We start from the raw sequence: 26,726 nt of genomic DNA on the forward strand, positions 1-26,726 counted from the left end.
TACATCCTTGCAAGTGTGCTTTTAAGGCTGAGTTTACACCATTTCCCGGTGGCCAAATCATTCCTGTGAGCCCGAAATGTAGTGTGTTGTGGGATTTCGGCAATTATTTTCCTCTGTATTCAAGTCTTGCTAAGTTTTCTCTGTGGGTGCACAGGGATGCTGAGTCCCAGAGGCTTAAGGGCACAATACGGGTCGCCCGCCGTTTTACCACGGATGCCAGTATGTTCCCTCTCGATCCGTGATATTCTGAGCTGCCTCAATTTGGATGGCTTTGGAGCCACGTTTCTGGGCCAGGCACAGTCAAATGAAGGTCGCCTGTTGTAGCCTGGCTCCAGAGTCCGCGTCAGCACAGGGGGGTGAGATACTGCAGCTCAATAAATAAATCTGACCACAGCCCTGCTCGTTGCCCCCATGTTCCATCATATATCCCGCCTTTAAAAGAAGGTTTGTTCTTTGTTAATGGAAGAGGCAGCCCTGTATTGTTTTATTTAACTTGCCCCAAGTGCATAGCCTGAATGAAAACCCACAGTCCATACGGGCATATTCTACCAAGCACAGCGTTCCCAACAGAGTACTGCCCCATCCCTCGTATGAGTGGAATGCGTTCGCAGAGCTAAAATGTCAAAGGAATATGGCCCCCCTTTATTTGTGTTGTTTGGATTTAGAGATTTTGGAGACCCCGGGGACGACCCAGGACATGCTGGAGAGACTCTGTCTCCCATCTGGCCTCGGAACTCCTCGGGATCCCCCGGAAGGCCTGGATGAAGTGGCTGGCGAGCGGGAAGTCTGGGAGTCCCTGCTTAAGCTACTGCCCCCATGACCCAACTTCCGATAAGTGGAATAAAATGGATGGATGGATTTATTTTGTGTTCAATGGGGGCCGGGGTTAATCAGCATCCAAGTCAGAGTTTGTACCCTATGCTACTCTTACAGAGATTGTGACGATATGGTATGGTTAACCACTGTTCTCATTCTGGTTCTGGATGCAGCATGACAGGAGGCTCGTGGGGGCTGGAGGATGACAACGGTGCAGTCAGCGAGGCTCCTGCGGAGGTGCAAGTGGATTCCAGCAAGCTGCCGCTGGTAGCGGGTCCAGATGGCGAGAATGTTTTCAGATTCTATTGGCTGGATGCTTTTGAAGACCCTTACCATCAAGCAGGTATGGCAAAATATATCCTCTGACATATCGGTTGTATATTCTTCAGCACAGCTTCACCTTGTTTTGGTCACGCAGGCGTGGTCTATCTGTTTGGAAAGGTGTGGATCGAGTCGGCCCAGTTTTATACAAGCTGCTGCGTCTCCATCAGGAACATCGAGCGCACTATGTATATCCTACCTCGTGAATATGTATGTTGCAAACGACAACCATAATAAACACATAATTGTGTTAATACTATTTACTTGTTAATGAATCATTTGAAAACATCTTTAAATCTTAAAGTGCTTTTGTTTTCACTCCACAGAAAGTAAACCCCAGGACTGGGGAAGTGTCTGATACACCCGTTGGAATAATGGACGTCTACCAGGAGTTCAGTGAGCTTTCTGACAAGTTTAAGATCATGAAGTTCAAGTCCAAGGTACTCCCCCGCCCACCTACAGCAAAGCATGTATATTTTTGTGTCAAGCCTCACACTTACTTTGGCTTCAGAAAGTGGAGAAGAACTATGCCTTTGAAATTCCTGATGTGCCCACGCAAAGCGAATACCTGGAAGTCCGCTATTCAGTGAGTAAATGCACATGTGGTAGGATTTCGTTCCCTTTACTGATGAAAACGATCTTATTTGTTTTTGAAGGCGGACTTCCCTGCTCTGCCGCCTGATCTCAAGGGGGCAACATTTTCCCACATTTTTGGAACCAACACTTCCAGCTTGGAACATTTCCTCCTCTGTAGGAAGATTAAAGGGCCATGCTGGTTGGACATCAAGACACCACGTGAGAACATATTTCTTTTTTTTTAGTAATAAAGTAGTGCACCACTATCTGTTTCAAGTAAAAAGGTAATATTTATAGAAATATACAAATATTTCTGTTTTTTTTTTGTGTGAAAGAGCTTCTCAGTCAGGCGATGAGCTGGTGCAAAGTAGAGGCTCTGGCCCAGAGGAGTGACCTGGTCACCGTGGTCAAAGACTTGGCGCCGCCGCCCGTCACAGTCATGTCTATCAGCCTCAAGACTGTCCAGAACCCCAAGACCCATCACAATGAGGTCAGAGCTTATTGATCAGCTTCTGATTGATTGGTTTTACTTTGAAGGACAACGTTAAGCTGTTATACTTTTTAAAAAAACATTTTCTTACAATGGATGAGTGTCTGATTGTGTTTCTTTTCACTTTGTGCAGATAGTGTCTCTGGCAGCACTTGTCCACCATAGTTTCCATATGGACAAAGCTCCACCTCAACCGCCCTATCAAACTCATTTTTGTGGTGAGCTCCCGCTAAGAATTTTTTTTTGTTCCTCATGTGAAGAACGAGGCTCATCAAATCAATATTATCTTTCAGTGGTGACCAAACCTACCGACTGTATGTTCCCATATGATTTCAATGATGCAGTAAGAAAGAAGGTGAGCTGGCACAGAAGGCCTCGTTGACATTCCTGAGGAAAATTAGTAGATTAGAGCAGACAAAAATAGGGTTTTATAGCGGCGAGTAAAAGAAGGTGTGATAACGTTAGGTTACAATTTTGGTAGGAAATTACGGAGATTCCACACACTTGTCACATTATTAGGTACACCTCAACAATCCGTCCATATCCATTCATCTGTGCATTTTCTACTGCTTATGCTGTTCAGGATCATAGGTGAGCCAGAGTCTATCCCAGCTGACTTTTGGAGAGAGTATGTTTACATTCAGGACTGGTCGCCAGCCAATGACAGGACACACAGACAACCATTCACGCTTACTGCACATTCATACCTTAGGGCAATTCAAATGTTCAGTTAACCGAACATGCATATTTTGTGAATGTGGGAGGAAGCCGGAGTACCCTCAGAAAACCCACACTCGCATAGGGAGGCCATTCAGAATGGTCCAAACTGAGATTCAAACCCAGAATCTTTGATTGTGAGGCAGATGTTCCAACCCTCTATGTACTGTAATGAGATTTGGTACAAGAACGGTGCCAAATAAATCAACCTTGACAAAGATGATAATGTTCTGTTTTGACAAATGGATGTGACTTTAGTTCCATGATGTTTTGGACCGTCCCACTGAAGTTGCCCTACTCTCTTAGAATGCTAAAGTGGAGATAGCCACTACAGAGAGAACTCTACTTGGCTTCTTCCTTGCCAAGCTTCACAAAATTGATCCTGATGTTCTTGTGGTAGGTGTTTCATTGAGCCTTTTTTTAGTTTATTATTATTTTTTAAAATAAATTAATTTATTTATTTTTTTTGCTTCTCATCCATGGTATTTTTAATTGCTTGGTTATAACTAGGCTTTACACGATCAGGATTTTTGGTACCGATCAGCGAGTTTAAAAAAACGATAACCGATCACCGATCCGATCACAAGATCGAGAAATGTGTCTATTTAAATGAGCTGTTCATTTACTGTATATACTTGTGTACTTAATTGCTCAAAATATTATATTTACAATAAATAAAGTATATTTGTTCCTCTATTTATGCCAGTGAGGCATAGTGACAGACAGAACAAATGATAAATGGTCTTCTATTAGATGGCAGGAAGTACATACAGTAATTAATGTATCCACTTTTTGTGACATTTTTGTTTGTTGGTGTGCTGTGAGATTTTTCAATTGTAAAATATGCTCCTTGCCTCCATAAAGGTTGGAAATCACTGCTCTAGTCAGATCGTGTATTCTAATCAGTCAGGTCAAACCAACGTTACGTGACAGAAATAATGGGTGCTAACTTACTGTAATTCAATTACTTTATTTTTAATTAAATGACTTCACCCACTTTAGAGCATGACTCGACAGAACGGCGGCATGTTTACATACAACCGTTCGTGGTACCGCTAGCTTGCTAGGCTACATAACATTTTATTGCCTGCTTGCGAGCCGGATCGTATTAAAAGTACGTGAACATACCTCAAGCAAGCCTTAAACGAACGTCCTCTCCTGTCCTGAGCACCGGTGACCACCAACACACGTTTTCCCCCATTTTGTCCTTCTAATACCGTCGGCTCGCTCCACTCTGGTTGTCGTCGCCACAGTAACGAGTGTATCCGGTCGCATTTGAGTTGACAATAAAGCCCAATGATCGTAAAAAACGGGATGCGGAATACAAGATTTTTATTGCAGTAGTCTAATTTGCAATACTATGTCAAATGACATGTGACAAAGCTAAAAATAAACTAGCTTTTGGATTTAAATATACTGTGCACGTGGTGACGCGGAGTCAATGTTTTTTGTGGAGTCGATTGATGACGTCATTGATCGGATCGGTGAATTGCGACATTAAAGCAGATCAGCATAAAATGCTAAATATCGTCCGATACCGATCAAATCGGTGTAAAGTCTTGTTATAACGCAAGACTTTCTGCTTGTTCCTTTAAGGGTCACGACATTTTTGGCTTTGACCTCGAAGTGCTACTGCAGCGAATCACTTACCTCAAAGTTCCGCACTGGTCCAAGATCGGACGCCTCAGGAGGGCCAACATGCCAAAACTAGGGGTGAGGATGAAATGTCCTACGGAAAAAGTGTCATTTTTACTACGACTAATGGCCATTTGCTTGCAGGGCCGCAGCGCCTTTGCAGAAAAGAGCGCCACCTGTGGCCGCCTTGTGTGCGACACAGAGATTTCTGCCAAGGAGCTGATTCGCTGCAAGAGTTACCATCTGACTGAGTTGGTTGTGCAGGTGCTGAAGACTGAGCGAGCCAACATCCCAGAAGAGAGCATAAGAAATTTTTACAGGTGTCTTTCATGTCGTTAAGACCATGTCGACATAGTATTTTTAAAATAATTTTAAAGGAATGTCTGTCTTTCTAATTTGGCACCACAAACTACAATTTGGGGAAAACACTGTCTCCAGTGATTTTTTTAAGTGTGTGAAAAATGGTCTTGCTACGTTATGTTCAATTCGATTATTGTTATTTCACCTACCAGACATTAATTCTTCACCACTCTTATGGCTGGTACTTAAGTACTAGCCTGAGTTGCCTTGCACTTGACAGTCTGCAGAATTTTTTTGAAATGGAGCGAGATACTTTTTAAATACCATTGGTTTGGACGCAGGTGTTCTTTTAATTCAGAAACTCGGGACATAGACTTGTTTGCAGATTATGTGCGGCACGTTTAAATGATCTGTCTGTGTGCCAGTGATTCTCCTCATCTGCTCTACCTGTTGGAGCTGACATGGACCGACGCCAAGCTGATCCTCCAAATGATGTGTGAGCTCAACGTGCTGCCGCTGGCGCTTCAGATCACCAACATTGCCGGCAACATCATGGTATTGCACGAGTCCTCTGCACACGCACGTTGAAAGTTGTTGTAATGGTCGAGATTAATTATCTAATGATCTTCCCCGCAGTCACGTACTCTAATGGGCGGTCGGTCTGAAAGAAACGAGTTCCTGTTGCTTCACGCATTCCACGACAAGAACTACATCGTCCCAGACAAACCGTCCTTTAAGAAAATGCAGATGGACATGGTAACACCTCAAATAAACCAGCAGAATTCTCTCTCTTTCCCTTTTGTTGCTTCCATGTATGCAGAAAAGTTACTCCTCTTTTTCACATGTCCCAGCATGAAGGAGAAGACGACGTTGAGACTGGGAAAGGGAAGCGTAAGAAGAAGGCCGCCTATGCTGGAGGGCTGGTGCTCGATCCTAAAGTTGGTGCGTGTGGTTTAGATAATTCTGTCCTCGTTTTACTTTATATATTGAGTTAATTTAAAATCCTCGCTTGTGTCCGCAGGTTTCTACGACAAGTTTGTGCTGCTGCTCGACTTCAACAGCCTGTATCCGTCCATCATACAAGAGTTTAACATCTGCTTCACCACCGTGCAGCGGGAGGCTTCCCGAAAGCAAAAGATAAGTCAGGTCTGTGCTTTGGAGACCCACGAATGTGTCACTGTGGCTTTTAGGGTTAAAGTCATTCTGCCGTTGTTGAATCACTTATGTATAGGATGATGTTTTTTCTTTGGCAACAGGAGGATGAGCCAGAAGAGATCCCTGAGATTCCAGATTGTGACCTGGAAATGGGAATCTTGCCCAAGGAGATCAGAAAGCTGGTGGAACGGCGCAAACAGGTTAAACAGCTAATGAAACAACACGATATCAACCCGGACCTTTACCTGCAGGTACACACATACACAAAACACTATTTTAACAGATGACCAATTTCTTATCAATGTCAAACCCTGTTTATGCGTTTCTCCCAGTATGACATCCGCCAGAAGGCATTGAAGCTAACTGCTAACAGCATGTACGGCTGCTTGGGATTTAGTTACAGTCGCTTCTATGCCAAACCACTGGCTGCCCTGGTCACACACAAGGGCAGGGAGGTACGTCCAGCACGCACACAGAAAAAATAAATGCATTCGACACAAGGTAACACAGGATTAGAGAGAGCCTATATTACTGGCCACATTTGTCCCCAACATGGTCATTTTGTCTTGTGTGGTTTTAAAGTCTTGACAATGTTTAGCTACAAACTTGATTTTCAGTGGTGCTGTGCCACTGTTCACTGACTGGACACTTCATCAGGTACACAGTACTGTATTTAGCTGTATTAAAAATTACATAGTAATCAATCAGAACTGAATATTAGCTTTGTAAAAGCAGAATTGTTGATCCAGCACCTGTATTACATTAGATGTGCAGGTGTACTAGTCGATGAGTCCACAAGAGGGCACTGCTACATCATATTCCATGTTGTCTACCCATGCCCTCCTTTCTACCTTTTCCATTAACACCTCTTCTACGTTTATGTTTGAAATTTAGTTCACCCAATAAATATTTGACTTCTCGAATGTAAGTATTGTCTAACACCTGTGGCACTACACGTAAAAATCTCCATGTTAAATATGATGCAGGGACTTCTTTCAACACTCACTAATGGAACAACATGGGTGAGCACACGCTCAGTAAATAGGTGCGAAGAGATGTCTTGGGTGACATACACAGCTAAATGTGGTATAGTAATTGAACACCACACACACAAACACACTCGCCACGTCAGTGGTAGCAGTCGCGTTCACCATCCTCGGCGGAGGCGTCGGGCGCTGCCTCGAGGGAGTCGTTCATTAACATCTCGTTACACACGCATTGTGTTTCCAAATGGAGGGCAGCGCCATAACTGTGTGTTCTTCTTACTTTGGCAGCCCATTTGTGCCTTCAGTCACACAGCAACATTGTAAAATGTGTGTGTCTGATTGGCTCGTACAGGTGGGATTCTCCCGTGCTGCGAGTGTATAGGCAGCGGACAATAACTTTTATTACAATTAATCTTTTCTTGTTACATTTAGTCAAGAAGCCTTGCTGCTGTTTCCATTTTAATTTATATTTTTCATTTTAAACTTGAAATGAGGGTAAATGTATTTTATGGCAAATACATCTGTATTATTGTAGGTAGGTTTTCCTAATTGGCCTGCTCTGTCTGTCTCTCCCGTCCAGTCTTATTTTGTTTCTTTTGGGTGCGAGGCGGGATCCACCCTGAACTGGTTGCTCGCCATTTGCAGGGCACATATGAACAAACACCCATGCACACTCACATTCAGTTTGATACCCCTGAATGTAAGCGATTTACTTTTAAGGGTAATGATGTAAAATGAATTTGAAATTAGGGCTGTGGCAATCGAATCTTTTTGTAATCGAAGCCACCCCCCCCCATTTAAATTTTTTTTATTTATTTTGTTGTTGGTACGACTAACATCAAATTTATTCTCATTTACTTCTCTCCTTAAACTGCATATGTAGGTACTGAGTCTATGGTAGGGGATTTTAAACAACCAGATGAAACTTTGTTAAGCCAATAGAATTTAGCCTGGGCCTCTGTTTGACCCAATTGGAGTTTTTCTGGAGCCCTGACATCAACTAGCCGTCAGCCAAGCACTTCTCAGTAGTTTCCGACTGCAGCGAGACAGAAAGGCCAGCTGGCATTTATAAGCGGCATCCTGATGTATTTGTGGCTATTGCCGTTTGCACCTCCGCCCCCGTTTTAATCGTCACATTTGCACTCTACTTTGGTGTCGTGATTTAGGAGACTTTTTATTTTTGTAATTTTAACACGCACGCACTTCTGTCTAAGTGTCAAATCCAACCCATGCACCCTCCTCTCCCCCGAGGTACGTTTTGGCGGGGAATGCGTCCTGGTATTCATTGATTGGCTCTTATCTTTCTCACTCGTTTTAAATTGAGGCCTAATGTGGCGGGATGAGTCAGGTCGAAGGTTACAGGAGTTTCAGAGACTAGGTGGGGGTGGGTCGGACGGGATGTTGTGCCAACTACCCCCCCGCCTTTTTTTTTTCCCCCTGCGTTTCTCATTTGTTTGATCTTATCATGTGTGTTGAAATGTTTGTGTACACATCCATGTGTGTCTATGCGGGTTCAGTATATTTTGTGAGTGTGTATGCACAAGTGCTACTGGCCAAACTCTGCCCTTTGTCGGTGAACCATTTGTTGTGGGCCAACTCTGTCCTGGTATGTGTGGGTATTAAGGAGTGAGAAGAGGTGGGAGTGATGGTATTAAAAGGAAGGTAAGGTTTAGGATTACACGGCCGTGGATCTGCTGCAGATTGATGTCCCGCTCAACCCCTCGGTGTTATTTTGGGTCCTTTTGTATGTTCGCCAGAGAAGTGTCGGGCACAGAGGAAGAGTTATATGAAACACGGACAACAAGCGGTTATAATTGGCTGCTAAATGCATTTGTCACACCAGGAAGACATTTATTGTCTAGTAAGCTCTGGCCAGCCGATCCATGCTCTCATGCTTGATGCATGTAGAAGTCAAAATTAAATAGAAAAAGGATCAGATCCAGAGATGAGCTTTACAGAAGACGTCAGGATCTATCAGCTTGCTCGTGTTAATTTTCCTCTCGTGGTGTTAATGTTGCTACTTGCTGCAAATTGAGTGTCAGCGAGCAGTTAAGGGAGGCCACAAAACTATGCACTTCACTGGCTTTTATTTTGCTGTTCATAGCTTTCAGCTGCTGATTATAAAAAGTAACAGTCATCCTAATCAAGTGATGTAAACAATGCAGCCCGCTGGAAGCCGCTGATTGTTTTGGAATGCATATTGGTTTGACCTTTGACAGTGTGCCACCAAATCTGACAACCGTTAGCAGGTGTGTCTGTGTGTCGGGTGCGCGTTCACCCCCTAAAAGCCGTGTAATTGAGTCTCTGTCCTTGTGTTTAAAAACAGACTGACAGGAGCTCGTAGTCGACATTATTGGATGGCATGCACAGTGAGCGATAGACGCGAGCTTGGGTAACAGAGGCGAGGGTGCCGAGAGGTCAGAGTGTCGTGAAGGTTAAACCCACCCCGTGTGAATGTGTGTGCTTGTAATCAAGTCAAGGTAAATATTGCGGCCCCCGTTGTCCTTCCTTCAGGTTTTGGATCTTTCCTCGTGTCTCACGAATCACAAATCATTTCCCCGAATTAGACACAGGAATCCCGCAACCATCCGATCATATGTCGTCTCGGTGTGTGCGTGTGTATGTGTGTGTGTGTGTGTTGGTCGGTCCGTGTGTGACTAAATGGTGTCGGCCTCGTTCCAATAGCTGCTACTGTCTCGGAATCGAAGAGGTCATTTTACCTTTCCTCGTATTAGAGAAGGCCATTGTAGGTGTGTGTGTGAATGTTTGTGTGTTGGTGTGGAAACGAGGGCTGCATGTTTCCATGGTCTTCTTGTCCCCCCGCCCCCATAAAGAGGTGGCTTTACTCCGGACTTAACAAATAGTCACATGGGAACAGCGCTGCTATTTTGGCTCCATTAGCTTGTCGTGGTAGCAGTGGAGCGGGATGGGATTTCTACATCTGAACTGTCAGTAACGTTTGCTAATGAGGCCATGTGAAGCGAGACTCATCATGGCTAGGATTGTTTGTACCTCACAATGTATTGATATAATGTCCAGTGTTCCAATCTAGGGAGCTCACACTGCTGTTAATGAATGATAATAATAATGACATTGTCTTATATTGCTCGGACAAAAGATTTACTTCGTCAAATGTCAGCAAAATTCATTGTCATTTATCAAATGTGTTATATAAAAAATAACTGAGTAACTGCCTGTGGATTACAGACAAAACGGTATGAAAACTTCTTGCCACAATTTTAGCTCCCAACATTATCAGAATATTGAAATATTTATACAGTATAAAATTAGTTAATGATCTTTAAACAATCTTTGTGTCCTGCTGGTTTGGTTAATGGTCACATGGTAAAAATTCCGAGTGTAAACATGAAAGATGTCGTATTGCTAACTGCTAGCACGCAAGTCATTGGGCTAACCTCTCGTTTATAGTTTCTTCCCCATAGGGCGGGGCGATTAATCAATTTCATTTTCCTTAAGGCTAATTCATACTTTACACATTGTGCGTCCTGTGGACTGCAGAGGGGTCACGTCTCTCCACGTTCGACGCATGCAAATTAGGTCATGCATTTCCCTCCCAGGGATGCGCATTTAATAAAAATGGCGACCCTCTAAAAGCGAAAAAATAACAGAGCTCCTGTGTCTCTCGTATTTGGCTGAAGAGGTGGAAAAAAAGTGAAACCAAGATACAATGTGCAACCATTAAATGTGAATAGTAGAAGAGATGGAGCATTCAGCACATTGGCGCGAGAGGTATCGACGAGCAGAAGCGTCATCATTTCGTTCGTTGGTTTGGCGCATGCGTGTGCGCTTTTATATGCGTTCACTCCACGCGGTTACAAAAATTGGGCTGCTCTTTGTGCGCGCTCTCGACCGCAGATGGACCGATGCCGACATTTACATCACATTTTCCAACATGCACACTGTGGACACGTATATGCAGAAAGTATTGGCCTTGAGCAGCTTCCATAGCCTGCTGATGAGTACTGTTTACATTGACGCCATGGCAGCGAACAGGGACGAGCTAGTTTACAAAAAGGCACCGTTTGGATTTGGTTCGGGTTTGTAGTGTTAGAGAATGAGCAGCAAGCAGTCTGCTGCATAGTATGTTTAAAGACAGTTGAAACCAAAGGAAGGGGAAACTCCCGCTAAGAAAAATAGACAACATGAGTGGATTATTTTAGTTTTACGTTTGACAAAGGAGCCCGATGGAAGGCAATCGCAGAGTTGGTCACGCTGAACATTGTCAGTCGTATAAATGGGCGTCATTTAAACGCTGCAAAAGCAGTCATTTATCCACACACTGGTTCACTTCAACGGTGGTAGGCAGCTGTTGTATTAAACTACATACAATCTGTACTACAATATTGCTTATCTAAATGCGTTATTCACTTCACGGGGGCTTGTTCCCATCAAGTCGCACTGTGTCGCTTTTTGCCAGACTACCCACGTTGGTGTGACTTGACAATGAGAGCACCCGAAGGTTCATCAAACATTACAACAACGTAAAATAAACTTCCCACGGCGGAACAATATCCATTTTCTACAGCGCTTATCCTCACTAGGATCGCAGGTCAGCTGAAGCCTATCCCAGCTAACTGCGGTCAGCAGGCTGGGTACACCCTGAACTGGTTGCCAGCCAATCGCAGGGCACACATAAACAAACAACCATTCACACTCACACCCACAGATAATTTAGAGTCTTCAGTTAACCTACCACGCATGTTTTTGGGATGTGGGAGGAAACCGGAGTACCTGGAGAAAACCCACGCAGGCACGCCGTGTGGAACATGCAAACTCCACACAGGCAAGGCCGGATTTGAACCCGGGTCCTCAGAACTGTAAGGAAGATGTGCTAACCAGTCGTCCACTGTGCCGCGCTGAACAATATAGGCTAGAAAAACCTCTGTATCCTCAAGTACCCCATCAGAGAGTTGAGGGGTGACTTTGTAACATGTAACTAGGCATGCCTTTAAGGCTTCTTTATACTTGCGCGGACGGCGACCGCGCTGACGTTACTGCGGCTGTCCCTCACGTAGTTTGCCTTTATACTCGAGCGCAACCCACGCGCGCTGTTTTGAAAGTGTGCTGCAGTTCTCCTCCAAGTCGGGGGTGTCGCTACGGCTGGTATTGGATAGGACACCGCAGGGTGGAGTTTCCTCCTGCATTTTAATTTTTATTTGTTATTTATTTATTTATTTATTTTGCCATTTCCGGTAGCAGTCTTTCCTTTCAGTAACAAGGAACAAAGCAACAACAATGGCGACTGCGACAGAACAAATGGGGCTAGGTGACCAGATGACACGTTTAATTATGCTGCGAAATCGAACGTGAATGCGGCGACGTAGATGGTATGTACAACCAAGGAGCACGCGGAGTACATCATTACATCATGTGACTAAAACGGACCAATCACGAGAGATGATCTCCGCGGCGTTCAACACGCAGCAACTATTTTTGTCGGGTGCGCGGCAAGCGGCGCAGAGGTGCTGCGCGGGGCAATTCGTTGGTCAACGCGGGCGACCGCGGGAGTATAAAGAGGCCCTTAAAGCCTCAAGTTGTAGCCATCTTTTTTTTCCCCTTGCCAAAAAATGTTTATTAGGTTACCTACCTGGCATTAACCTGGAGTGCTATATACTTTTTGTGAGATTTTGTTGATATTTTAAGGGACAAGGGTTAATTTAGTTTGGAAGCCGCACTTTTTATTCATGGTCTGGTGACTGTTTTGTTGTGACATTAATCCCAAAGGGACTTTTTTTTTTTTGTTAATTCATTGATGTTAATTTGTTGTTGTTAGGGCTATTGTGCAGCGGCATGGTAGACGCCTGGTTAGAGCGTCTGCCTCACAGTTCTGAGGACTGGGGTTCAATCACCAGCCCCGTCTGTGTGGAGTTTGCATGTTCTCTCTGTGCCTGCGTGGGTTTTCTCCGGGTACTCCGGTTTCCTCCCACATCCCGAAAACATGCATGGTAGGTTAATTGATAACTCTAAATTGCCCGTCGGTGTGAATGTGAGTGCGAGTGGTTGTTTGTTTGTATGTGCCCTGCGATTGGCTGGCAACCAGTTCCGGCTGTACCCCGCCTCCTGTCCGATGATAGCTGGCATAGGCTCCAGCACGCCCGCAACCCTAGTGAGGATAAGCGGCTCAGAAGATGGATGGATGGGCAATTTTGCCTATGTTTTGTATAATGTACTTTGCATTTGCTTTTGCTTTTTATTGAAGGGGGAAAATTGATTGGCCAAAATTGATAAGGCCATTTCGCCCAGCCCTGAATCCTCATAAAGATTTTTGAGCATGGTGGAAGCATATCGATAACGCCTCCCTTCATCCTGTTAGCTCCAATGTTATTGGTAATGTCGTTGCGTTACTGCGCACATGCTACAACAGAGAATGCCAAGGAGGAGGTGGCAACAGATGCATTTAGACAACTACTACTCTTAAAAATGCTCAATATGGTAGTAACGATAATTAGATTTTGAAACGGTAATATTATTATTTTTTTTTCATGGATTAGCCCAAACCATTTTATCAATATTGTTCATCCTTAAAGTCTGAAAAAGTCTTGGATTTGATTATCCAATATTAAGTCCATACTTATGACTCAAAATTGCCCTATACTAACCTTTACCCCTGTTGTTTACTTCTCTGTAAGCATGCTTGTTATTCCGCTTGTGGTGGTGATAGCAGTAGTTGTAGTATTACAAGTACAAAACTGACATTGACATTAGTTGTCCATGATGGATTCATAAAAATGTGAATGCCAATATTTGAAAATCACAGGTCACACAATATTTGTTTGCTGGAGAAATGTTTTATTTTAATACAGTAGGCTATGTTTTATATATATTTTTTAAATTATTATTATTTGTTTTTTTTTTTAAACAAGCCCTTTGGCTTTGTGTTTTTATGCACTGTGATGGTGCTTGACTGACTTTTTTTTGGTTTGTTTTTTTGCTATCGCTATATAAATCACAACAAACACACACACACAAGTCAAGCAAATCATGACTAACGTAAACCTTGTTCTTTAGATGCTTTTAGATGACAAAGGCCATTGAATTGTTTTTATCTGAGGCCACTTAACTGCCACAAGTAAATTAGCAGTTTGGACATGAAACATCGCTTATTTGCTCGTCATACAGTTGACTTTGCCCGTGTCAGCGGCAACGCAGCGACATTGGAATGTGTCCTTTCCATCTGTTAGCGCGCCGTATTTTCTAATTGAGTGGACCGCAGGCGCATTGTTGTCATTGTGGAGTTATTTACAATGAACGCCAGCATTTGTGATCTCAGCCGGTGGTATATCAAATCAGACACAGCGTTGCGACAGACTAACCCGCCCAGCAGTAGACATGAGAACACAGCTATGACATCTTCCCGGACATGTGTGTGTTCTGGTACTTTTGTGTTCATAAATGCTCACATTAGCAGTTAAGGCAGTAAATCTTATTAGTCAAGCGTAATTTTTTCCGGTCTTTCTCTTTGCACATACTCATGCATGTTACGTGTGCACACATAGCTCCGACAGTGTTGTGTTCCTCCACAGTTGCTATTTCAGTCAGGCCGCAGTCATCCCCAAATGCTTTTCATCAGAGTGCCATTCAAAACAATCTTCGCTGTTGTCCTTTTACTAGGGCCCTCAGTTATACTGCAGTTTAACATGCTCGCCTTCATGTGCTGATCCTCCGTGGTATTCAAATGATACATACAGTGCGTAACAGGAGATTGGCATCCGCCTTTTTGTGGATCCATTGCCAACTCAACCGAGCAGCTCAATTCAGGTTGATACTTCAAATAAGTAGCTGTTCGCAAAAGATATACATGAGACAAAGTAGTAGCAAGAGAGTCAGTTGAACCACATGACAATGTCTTCCAATAATGAGGCTGACCAATAACCAAACAAAGGCATTTGTGTCATAGTGAGGAGTAACTCTGCTTCACCCTTCACCCTAATTGATTGATATTGTCAGAGATAATAGTTATAGTTAACAATGTTTATATTGTGTTTGCCGTCGTGTAGTACAGCACTACAATTCGGTTGGATGTGTTTTTAATAACTCAATGAAACTAGCTTCATAAACTTTGTAAAGACAATGCATACAGACATGCAGCTTGTTTTGGGTTTCGTTAGATTATTTTGATTCATGATTCGCATTGTGTGTGTGTGTGTGTGCGCGTACGCGGTGCTTGCGCGTGTGTGTGTGTGTGTGTGTGTGTGTGTGTGTGTGTGTGTGTGTGTGTGTGTGTGTGTCAAGATGAGTGCTCACACCACCAGTTGCACAAATTCCAGCGTCATGGTCAAAGGACTTGTCTTACACACGGCCCATTCCTCCGAGCGGCCTGTCCTGTCGGAAGCATATGGAAAACGTGTCTAAATGAGTCCGCACATTATTTACATCAAGGCATTCTCACTTTGTTTCACCTCAAGGCTGTTGTCATCTTGACTTTCACAGCATCTGTCCTTTTTGCACTTATGAGGCCCTTTCTTCCCCCCCCCCCCCCAAAAAAAATCCATCCGCTGCTCCTTAGACTCAGAACATGCCATTGGTCTCTTTGGCCACTGATTAACTTTATTACATAGATATGGGCTTTGTCAATAAGTTGTGCCACACAGGGCTCGCCGTATGCATTGTTGGGAGTAGACACGATGTTTGTGTGGGGGTGTAACACCATGAGTGTTACATGGAGCATTAATGCTATAAACATTCATCTTCGTGCCAAGATTATTGTTTCTGTTATATATTGTATTTACACAAAACATTAGGCTAATCGAACCTGAATACAATTCGGACTTGATCTGAGTTCGTAAGTTTCTAAATACCCCCAAAAATTTGTTGTCTTTAGCTACATATCTGATACAGCGCAAAATATTACCACGAACGTCAGTATGATACAGTGCACTCTGCATAACACAAAGCGCAACTACCTGTAATGTTTAACAATTTTTGCATAATGAACCTGTTACAATAGACATGCAATTATTGGTGTGCAACCCTAATTTTGTGTTTAGAATAAAAACAAGAATATAAAATGAGAACTAAACTAAACAAGACTTTTCAGTGTAAATAGCAGAAAGGCACAGTGGAATAATGTACACTATGCACAGGTAGAAGCAGGGTCAGGAATGTTTCAAATGTAATGAAGGAGCTGCAATCTGTATTTTTACAGCGTGTCCGTGTATCCTTAAGGTCTGTCATTTGATTTCCGAGAATTAAGGCCTTTTTACCGTTGATGAACTGAATGCCTTAATTCTCCGTAAATCCACTGTTCAAAGATTTTACAAATGCCAGATTCAATGAACAACGTTGCTATACTGCAACTGCAGTCACTTAAAATAAATAAATAAATAAATGTTTCCTTGTTTACTACAGTGTAATAACGGGTCTTAAATTTCATTGAAGTTGCCTTGGTCTGTAATTTGGTATCCTTTAACTGTACCTTGTATTAATACCTCTTTGTCAGTGTCAATGTAATCAGGTCTTGTCCTTTTAAGTAGATTGTAGTAGATCTCCGCCTGTGTGGAGTTTGCATGTTGTCCCCGTGCCTGCGTGGGTTTTCTCCGGGCACTCTGGTTTCCTCCCAAATCCCAAAACGTGCATGGTAGGTTAATTGAAGACTCTAAATTGCCCATAGGTGTGAATGCGAGTGTGAATGGCTGTTTGTTTATGTGTGCCCTGCAATTAGCTGGCAACCAGTTCAGGGTGTACCCCGCCTCCTGCCCGAAGATAGCTGCTATAGGCTCCAGCACTCCCGCGACCCTTGTGACGATAAGCGGCTCAGAAGATGGATATCCCTTTAATGCCGTAACGGTTTTACTGTGCAACAGTGGAGTTTTTTTTATACTGCCACTGTGGTTCTTTGTACTACGATGGGTAGTTATTGAAAGTTTCAGTTGGTCAGAATGAGGTTTTAAAGGAGAGTGACAGAAAAGAAAAGGTAGAGGACAGGACACCCATGTTGCGTAACACTGACATAGGCAGTTAGCTAAATGGCACACAATTTGACTGCCAGTCTTGCCTTTTTCACACCTATCTGCACGAAAAAGACTTTCCCTTTGTCTTCCACTCTCAAGCTCTCCAAAGTAGAAAAAAAGTAGTTGATATAAATGTCTGCAATGCATTTAAAAGTAGCAAGTCACCCAATCAGAGGGGAAAAAATAAGAAAGTGAATTCAATTTGGATTTGATGTACTCTGTACTGTCTGTATTAGTTGCACTTGCCTGTATGACAGCCAGTCTACACAAACTGTAGTTTGAGGCTTTCTTTACCAGTAAAGGCTCTCCCTGTTTCCTTATCATTAGCATGTCTTTGAGTGTTTGCTCTGCAAAAACCCTTCTACCACACGTGTGTGTGTGTGTGTGTGTGTGTGTGTGTGTTGAGACGTTGACCTTGTTGTGCAGCCTCTAATGGAGCAGACTGTTCTGTGAATGACTCAAACACCCGCCTCTGTACAGTGGCATGTATCACCCCATAAAACATGCTTAAGTCCCACTCTGGTTTCAGGGAGTGAATGTACCCCTCCCAGCCCTTTTCTTACTCTGAAATAGCCTGCGTCCTTGTCCCCACACGCCACTCACTCCGCCGTGTTGTGCACGCGTATGCCGGCGCAGTTGATACAGGTGCAGATTGCCGGCGACAGATCACGCCAAGTTCTGCCAGGTCGATTGACCACTCCTCCTCCCAAATTAAAGACCCGGAGTACACACCTGTTCGGATCACTTTGCTCCTGAGGAACACACACACAGACAGTTAACAGTCTTTGTCCAGTCTTGGGTGATTAAGGCCATTACGAGTCATTAAGAAGTGCGTGCGTGTTGTGCCCAGCGTGGATGTGTGTGGGTTGAAAAGATGGCTGTCACAGCACGCTCTCATAATTGCCCTCTTAGCCAATTATCCCCCGTTTAAAAGAAAATTACCTGCTCTGCTTTTGTGTCCACACACACGTAGTCACAGTAACACAGGAAATTATATTTTAGTCATTATAGTGTATGTCCCTGGTGTTTTAATTGTGTGGCGTTGCCAATTTAGATCTAATCCGTGTTTCTTTTCTACATCTCCTCTTATTCAGATTCTGATGCACACCAAAGACATGGTTCAAAAGGTTTGTATACCCTATTAATTTCATGGCACTCTAGCATTTGATTAATCCAACAATAATTTGGTTGATAAATCAGTTTATAAAGTCTTAGACCAAAAGATTAGTAACATCTCTGAGATCTAAAACAGAAGTTAATTCAAAACTTCCACCTGTATCTCAATAATAATAGTAACTTTTTACGCTGTTAAAAAAAATTAACAAAATGTTGTAGTTTGTGTTTATTTGTATTGAAGTCCATTATAGGATTACTAATATTTTATATTTTGGGATCCTTTATTGAGCTGCATGAGAGGAGCAACTTTTAAGATTGCATTTAAATTGTGGCCAGTGGGTGTGTATTATGATTTTATTTTCCCCTTTTAATTATTGTTCTGCTCAGATGAACCTGGAGGTCATCTATGGAGACACTGACTCCATTATGATAAACACCAACAGCCAGTCGATGGAAGAAGTCTTCAAGCTGGGCAACAAGGTGGCTTTCAATCATAAAAATCACACACAGTCAAGAAGGTAGGTTCCTTTTCTAATACGTCGATTGCATTTTTGTTTTTTGTTCTTTTTTCCTCTCAGGTGAAAGCAGAAGTGAACAAGCTGTACAAACTGCTAGAGATTGACATCGATGGAGTGTTTAAGTCACTTCTGCTGCTGAAGAAGAAGAAATATGCCGCTCTGGTGGTGGAGCAGCATGGCGATGGGCGCTACAGCGTCAAGCAGGAAGTTAAAGGCCTGGACATAGTTCGGCGAGATTGGTGTGATCTGGCCAAGGAATGTGGCAAGTATGTTCAAGTGAAGTAAAAAAGAAAAAAAAAAATCTGTATTTGAGTTAGTCATTCCTGTCTCGTGTTGCAGCTATGTTATTGGTCAGATCCTGTCAGACCAGAGTCGTGACATCATTGTGGAGAACATTCAGAAACACCTCGTGGAAGTGGGGGAGAAGGTCGCGTGTGGGGCGATACCTTTACAACAGTATGAGATAAACAAGGTAATGAACATTTGTATACTGAGCCAAGTTCTATTTGTCACTGCCTTCCTTATAGTTAAATCTATCAATCAAACTTTATTTATACAGCGCTTTTCATACATAAACTGCAACTCCAAGTGATCTATATGGATGAAAATCAACCCCTCCCGCCACTTGTCCACAAGGACACAGATGCACACACCCATGCACACGTGCAGGTTAAAAATAATAATGTATTGACCTACGGACCTCAGGCTGGGTACAGAGTATCCAGGTCAGGAAACACCAACTCAAGGAGCCGTCTGCACCAGGACAAGATCACAGGCTGTGGCCACAGGTCACCAGCACGGAGTCCCCGGTGCAGTGGTACAGCGAATGCCACGCACGGCAACTGAGGACCCCCATGAGGCGAGGCCCCGGCCCGTCACAGTGCAGAGGGCTCCATTTGAGGAAACTCTGAAGATACTGAACTGATACTAACAAATATTAAACGTTAAAATCAATGTAAACTAAAATGATTTAAAACATTAGTAACATACTTAAAACGATAAAGTTTTCAATAATTTAAAAGCAAATAATTGGCCTAGAGATTTGAGAACAGCACAAAGATAAAATGTAATAAATAATAATTAAAGAATGGAAATAAAATTAAAGCTAAGTAATAATAAAATAAATGGTTAAAAGCAAGTTAAAAAGGACGTTCTCTGGAGCCCTGAGGTTCTCCGGCAGGCTGTTCCACTAATAGGGGGACCTAAAACTGAAACGATGCCTCACAGTGAGTGTGTGTCTTGACTTTTGGGATGAATAAAAGGCCAGAACCGGAGGACCTTAGCGCTCGCAAGCGTTCATGGGGTGAAAGTAAGGAAGGCCCAAGACCATTTCGACACTTAAAAACCAGTAAAAGAAAATATTGCGGAGAGACAATGCAATGATTTTAAAATGTGTAATGTAGGGCTTCATGATACTGGAAAACAATAACGTTGCAATTTTATTTATTTATTTACATTTTTTGCCTATGGTATATATTGCGTTGTGAAATAATACAAGATCAGACCTTCTCTATGCGCAGTTGTTCAAAGTTCAGTTCACCATTCAAAACATGAACTCATTCAGTTCTTTGTTCATAATTCAAAATTTTGGACTAAATTCACTGGTCCAAAAATCTTTATTTTTTAATACTGTATGTTGCTGGCGGGCTATTGCCCTAAAAAATACTGGCATTTCACTTCCAGATTGTTGCCACCCATTCAATGCACACTACTAGCCAGTTGCAGCTTTAGGGTGACTTATGGGGGGTAAAATGGCCGTGGTACCACTGAAAGTAACTGCAATACTTCGGCGAAGGATTTCCTGGAACAGGCAGGTTTATATACCGGTGGTGATGAGGCTGATTGGAGACAGGTGCTGAAAACAGAGAAGGGAGGGGAGGCCGAGAGAGAACGCAAAGCGCCCTCCCGGCTACAATAAGGGAACTGCAGGCAGTATATGACAATTGTTTTACAAAAAAATCAAGGAACATATTGGCTCTCATTTATACAGTCTACCTGAACGCACCTTGCGCACTCACGTAGCTGCGACGTGCCTGCCTGAGTAGTTTAATTCTGAATAGCGTAATAGGAACTGCAGCTGGTGTACATTGTTTCCTGCATCCTCTTTCATAGTTGTCATACAGAGAGATAAGTATACAACACTGCTCCGTGTGTTGTTTGAAGCGTTATGATTTACTATAACATGGGTGCTAATCTTATTAGCATGTCCAAACAGGTGCCTCTGCTGGTGACTTTTAATATTCATAATAATATAATTCTAGATATACTGATTACAGTACATCAACATCGCAGCGAACCGTGCGATGTGACTATTGCGCACGTACGTCGTGATGGCGATGCTCAAACAGTATATCGCGCAGCCCTAGTGTAATGTGCTACCGCCTTCTGGTCTACGTCAGGACACACGCTGCTGAATTTTGTATTAATTGCAAACCTGAAGTACACTTTTTGGGAAGACCAGAAAGCAGGGCATTACAGTAATCATTCAGATAAGTGATAAAAGCATACATTAGCGTCTTCGGTTGGCAAGGGAAGGGGGTGGACTCTGGCTATGTTTTTCAAGTGACAGAAACTTTGAAAAATATTTTTTATCTGTGGAATAAAAGTGAGCTCAGTCTACAATAATGCCCCGGTTTTTCACCTGTGATGAGGGATTTAAGGATAGTACTTTGTAATTAGATTAAAGGTTTTTCTCTCTGGTTAAACTGGAGATACCTCTCTGCCAGCCAGGATTTGATGTCTAAAATATAGTTGAAAAGAGCATCCAGTGGTCTGGTGTCATCAGGAGACAGATATGTACACCTGTGTATCATCCCCGTAACTATGGAAGTTCACTCTGTGCCCCCTGACGACACCTCCAAGAGCATATACAAATTAAACAATACAGGGCCAAGAACTGATCCCTGGCGCACACCACATTACTTCATAGAATTTTGTAGACTTTCGAGGCGCATGTACTGTATCTAAACTTACCATAAAAACATTTCCACTACCCCAGGCACTGACCAAAGATCCTCAGGACTACCCAGATAAGAAGAGTCTACCCCATGTCCACGTCGCTCTGTGGATTAACTCCCAGGGTGGACGCAGGGTCAAAGCTGGCGACACCGTCTCCTATATCATCTGCAAGGTGTGTTCATTCTCAAGAGACATTACATCCTCATGTTTAGTTGCACAGTAGATAGTCTTTTAAATACTAAATTGTAAGTATAGAGTTTATTTCCCCCTCTGTTCTGAGACTTCCACTCTTATGGAAATTTTTCAACATTCTTCAAGAATTGCATGCTCACAATCTCTGTTCTTGTTCTCCCTAAATTGCTTCGATTTGGTTGACACCGGGGCTCGGTGTGGCCCAGTTTTATTCAACCACTCCAAACCAATCCAATCAGACTTAATGGCCCTTGCTCCGTCTTGCTGGAATAGAAAATAGCCTCTTTTAAAAATGGGAACTACGGGGCCTAGGCTACCCCTGATTGATTAGTTAAATGATTAAGAGGTGTGGCCTGACACTTTTTTTTTATCAAATCTAATGATTATTCATGACTTTTAAGAGTTATACTCAGGGTTTTGATAAACAGATCTTAAATGTCCAGTAATCCTGGATGAGTGCAAGGAGCAATAGCATGTGGAGTGCAATCATTCTCACACCACTGTACGGCTTTCACCTGCAGGATGGCTCCACATTGGCAGCCAGTCAAAGAGCGTACGCTTTAGAGCAACTCCAGAAGCAAGATGGTCTCAGTCTGGACACACAGTACTATCTGGCCCAACAGATCTACCCCGTGGTGTCCCGCATCTGCGAACCCATTGAGGGCATCGATGGCGTTCTCATAGCCACGTGGCTGGGTAAAACATATGTTAAAAATGTTTTTATTATTCTGTTGCCCAACATTTGTGTGAATGTGGAAGACAATTTTAGCATGAGTTTTATTGGCCTGGTGATGACTTCAGGTCTGGACCCCAGTCAGTTCCGGTCTCATCAGCAACACCAGAGAGAGGAGGAGGGCGATAGCACTCTGGGAGGACCGATCCAACTGACCGATGAGGAGCGCTACAAAGACTGTGAGAGATTCACTTTCACCTGCCCTCAGTGTGGGAAGGAGAACATTTATGAGAGCGTATTTGAAGGAGCTGTGAGTTGTCTTCCCTCACTTTTTTTGTTACCTTTCCCCCCATCAAAGAACAATATTCCAGTTACTTTAACTTATAATTACTCCAATTGGCTGGGCCCAAAATGTTTTAATGAATTGTCATTTGGGTGTTCATTTATGACATATTTTCATATTAATAGCAAAATAACTGGAATATGTAGTCCAGTGCTAGCATTACACACACACCGACCACATGTTATACACCGTCACAATCTAATTAGATGCAGTACAACAGTTGTATCTTACATTTTGGTAAATAGGTAATGCTTCGTCTTGAAGGATATTTTCAGTGAGGTATTAATTGATCAATAATTAATTTGAGTTATTAATGTGTGTGGTGTAGAATCACCTGGCATCGTAGTGAGAGTTGTCTAGTATTTTGGCAACCTTAATTAGCTCCCAATGTTGAAGACACTTTAAAAAGTAAAACATTGTGCATTAGGAAGCACACTAATACTAGTAATGCTACATTCTAAACAATAATAAACATAATCTGGATACAAGATGTATGACATATTCTTTTAAAGAGCGCCACACTCTCAGGTCCTGTGATGAGAGGTCAAAGTGGCTAAAACACTGCCTCGTTGTGATACTTGGATCAGACTCTTGGATTGGGCAACAGCGAAAGGATGTGGAGGATGCATTCCATCAATAAATGTCAAGCAGATGGTCAACACCATGCAGAGAATTGTGGCTAACAAAAACAAACTCTTTAAATCATTTCTGAAAATAGCCTTTATCCATTGCAGACTGGCTGACCACTTCATTGCGCTCTGATCCTACACACTGCATCGTTTAACCTACAGGTATATAGCTGCAGTTTGGCCTGATGTGCAATATGTTGTACTGTGAGTGCAGGTTGGGTCTACAAAAGTGATAGATTGAAATGTTCAACACATGATTGTTTTTAATCATTAGTGAGGAGTTAGACTGGTGGAATTGACTCTGAAGCAGATGAGTCGAAGAATGGTGATTCATGGTGCAGTCATGCTCTATATTGTGTCTCTGTCTGTATTTTTAGACAGCTGCCTGGCTCCAATACGCACTCTGTTTTCATTGGCATAGTTTGGACACCACAACTTGAAAAGCCTCTCCTTAACCCCTGCCGCTCTGTAGACACAAACACACACACACACACATATGCGCTGATATTCTGCCATTTGTCAGGCCAAGGTTATGTATGCGCTATCTGCTTGTAATGAGGAGTAGGGCACACAGCCTCTTCTTGTCTTAAAGGGTCTAATAAACCTGACATCCCCTTTATCCTCTGCTGGCTTAAACAACTTGTGGAAACTCCAAATATGGTGACAAAGCCTTAATTTAATACAAGTATGTCATCAGCTGTCAGAAAAAAAACAGCAAACCTGCAGTCTTGCACATTCAGAATAAACTTAATATGCAAGTTAATTAGTTACGAGTATAAGACTTAATTATCCATGATTATTGCTTGTGTTTTCCCCACTTTGTGAGTCACTGATAAGATGGTAAGTTAATTAGGGTGGCGAACATGGTCTAACAGCTCAGTGAGGGGAGGACAGATGGGCCTTGACACAGAGCCAGGGATGCTAGGAGGAGGCGGTGACAGATGATGGAGGACAGACAGGGGAGGATAGTTGTTTGATGAAGGTGGCGGGAGAGCCAGGGCAAAAGCTGGATCGGGCCGTAGGGATTTCCCCTGAGTTCACTTTTAGCAGTGCGGCCAGTTAAATCAACATGCACATTATTGTGCCGCGGATGAGTAACAGTCAGCTGACATTGTAAACTGTTTAAAAATGTTGAAGGGTGCAAACGTGTGCTTCTAAAGGCAGAAGGAGGGTTGGATGTCAAAGATATGTTCTCTGGGTCACGTTGTAAGCCCCACACGCAAGATTAATTGCAACTCCTTTGCAAGCCTGACACCAAGACGAGTGTTTCATAGTTTTATTTAATTGCTCGGTCATTAAAATGATGGCAAGTAAAGTAAGGAGGTGCATAATTTTGTTTGGGGGTGGATGTCTGTTATCGGAATGAAGCAGGCGAGTTAAAGAAGTAGCAGGGGAGGAGGTCATGTAGAGAAGAGAAGGAATGAAATAATGATGGAGAGACTTAATCCATTGAACTGCATTTAGAGGAGTCAGGCAGTTGACACAGGCATAAAAAGTCCTTGTTTTTCCCAAAAGTACTGATGAAGGCTGAGGGGGTGGGGGATGTCACTTAGGGGGGGTGTCACTTCCGTGCGCGTAGCTTTGAAACCTGTTCTCTGCGCTGTCAGTGTGCCAGTTCAATGAGTTTAAAATTTTAAATGGGTTTTTAAAGTCGTTTTATTTCATCTGTTATGCACCAGGATGTGTTGTCCTCCCCCCCCCCCCAATGGACAGGTTTTTGCATCATTGTGTGTCTTTCTTTACGCAACCACAATACCATTTTCTGTGATAAGTCTTCCCTTATGACTGATCACAACTAGGCTTTACACGATCAGGATTTTTGGGGCCAATCAGCGAGTTGAAAAATACGATAACCGATCCGATCACAAGATGGAAGAATGTGTCTATTTAAATGACCTGTTCATTTACGCTATATAATTAAAAAAATATATATATTTACAATAAATAATGTATATTTGTTCACCTACTTATGCCAGTAGGGCATAATGACAGACAGAACAAATGATAAATGGTCTTCTATTAGATGGCAGGAAGTACATACAGTAATTAATGTATCCACTTTTTGTGACATTTTTGTTTGTTGGTGTGACATGACGAGTCAGATCGTGTATTCTAATCAGTCAGGTCAAACCAACATTACATGGCAGAAATAATGGGTGCTAACTTACTGTAATTACTTTATTTTTAATTAAATTACTTCACCCACACCGAAACTTTAGAGCATGATGCGACGGAACGGCGGCCTGTTTACGTCCAACCGTTCGTGTAGCGCTTGCTAGGCTACATAACGTTTTGTTGCCTGCTTGCGAGCCGTATCATATTCAAAGTACGGGAACATACCTCAAGCAAGCCTTAGATGAACGTCCTCTCCTGTCCTGAGCACCAGTGACCACCAACACATTTCCCCATTCTGTCCCTATAATACATTGTCGGCGCGCTCCTCTTGTTGTCGTCGCCACGGTAACGAGTGTATCCGGTCGCATTTGAGTTGACAAGATAAAGCCCAATGATTGGAAAAAACGGGAGGCGGTGGTATCTGAATCCAAGATTTTATTGCAGCAGTCTGATGTAGTGCAATTGTGAGAGCAAATTTGTCTTATAGTCTCTGCATTACGTGTTGTCTGTCTCAGAGGTGTTGTCTGTTCCACACCGCCGACGTTTTTGTTTTTTTAAAATAAATTTATTGGCCGTCAGATATTTCCAATACTACGTCAAAAGACGCACGACAAGGCTAAAAATAAGCTAGCTTTTGGATTCAAATATACTGTGCACGATGGCGACAAGGAGTAAATGTCTTTTGCGGAGCCGATCAATGACGCCATTGATCGGATCGGCGAATTATGACATTAAAGCCGATCAGCATAAAATGCTAAATATCGGCCGATACCGATCAGCCCGATAAAATCGGTGTAAAGTCTCATCGCAACGTAGGTCTGTACAATCTAATGAAATACATGACTGTCAACAATTCTACCTTTACAAAGATAATTTTAAGACACTGTCAATTAAGTATTAAATTGCAAGAAGTTGTAACGATCACAAAAAGAAACCATTACTATACGTTAAATTAATAAGCTATGTTTTGACAGGTAGAATACAAGAAGAGTTATTGATCGTCCCTGACTCAAAGTGCAGAATGGGCACATCAATGCAGATGCACCCACACCTCCGCAAGGAGTCCACCAAAAATTTAAAATAGATATAAGCCGCACACGTACTATTCCTTTGATTTTAATTGGTGGATGCAAGAGAGATGTATTTTTCTTCTCACAGTATGAGTGGTGATTGATTTCAGTGAAGCCGCCGGTGATTCACTGATGAGCACAGAGC

General features: G+C 42.8%; 1 protein-coding gene across 1 annotated transcript in view; it reads left to right on the plus strand.

Annotated features, from left to right (window-relative positions):
- Window positions 1-26,726, plus strand: part of pola1 (polymerase (DNA directed), alpha 1) — a 40,492-nt gene that overhangs the window by 3,333 nt on the left and 10,433 nt on the right. The window contains exons 10-33 of the mRNA XM_061667058.1: window positions 990-1,159; window positions 1,235-1,347; window positions 1,464-1,577; window positions 1,649-1,723; window positions 1,794-1,932; window positions 2,049-2,203; window positions 2,337-2,421; window positions 2,497-2,558; window positions 3,227-3,316; window positions 4,517-4,633; window positions 4,700-4,875; window positions 5,281-5,410; window positions 5,492-5,611; window positions 5,707-5,797; window positions 5,877-6,001; window positions 6,112-6,261; window positions 6,343-6,465; window positions 18,062-18,094; window positions 18,471-18,563; window positions 18,662-18,867; window positions 18,941-19,073; window positions 21,600-21,731; window positions 22,273-22,447; window positions 22,553-22,734. Of these exons, the coding sequence (XP_061523042.1) occupies window positions 990-1,159; window positions 1,235-1,347; window positions 1,464-1,577; window positions 1,649-1,723; window positions 1,794-1,932; window positions 2,049-2,203; window positions 2,337-2,421; window positions 2,497-2,558; window positions 3,227-3,316; window positions 4,517-4,633; window positions 4,700-4,875; window positions 5,281-5,410; window positions 5,492-5,611; window positions 5,707-5,797; window positions 5,877-6,001; window positions 6,112-6,261; window positions 6,343-6,465; window positions 18,062-18,094; window positions 18,471-18,563; window positions 18,662-18,867; window positions 18,941-19,073; window positions 21,600-21,731; window positions 22,273-22,447; window positions 22,553-22,734 (2,989 nt within the window). The remainder of the gene's footprint in view (window positions 1-989; window positions 1,160-1,234; window positions 1,348-1,463; window positions 1,578-1,648; window positions 1,724-1,793; window positions 1,933-2,048; window positions 2,204-2,336; window positions 2,422-2,496; window positions 2,559-3,226; window positions 3,317-4,516; window positions 4,634-4,699; window positions 4,876-5,280; window positions 5,411-5,491; window positions 5,612-5,706; window positions 5,798-5,876; window positions 6,002-6,111; window positions 6,262-6,342; window positions 6,466-18,061; window positions 18,095-18,470; window positions 18,564-18,661; window positions 18,868-18,940; window positions 19,074-21,599; window positions 21,732-22,272; window positions 22,448-22,552; window positions 22,735-26,726) is intronic.

Source organism: Phycodurus eques, chromosome 21, assembly GCF_024500275.1.
Source record: "Phycodurus eques isolate BA_2022a chromosome 21, UOR_Pequ_1.1, whole genome shotgun sequence".
Taxonomy (NCBI): domain Eukaryota; kingdom Metazoa; phylum Chordata; class Actinopteri; order Syngnathiformes; family Syngnathidae; genus Phycodurus; species Phycodurus eques.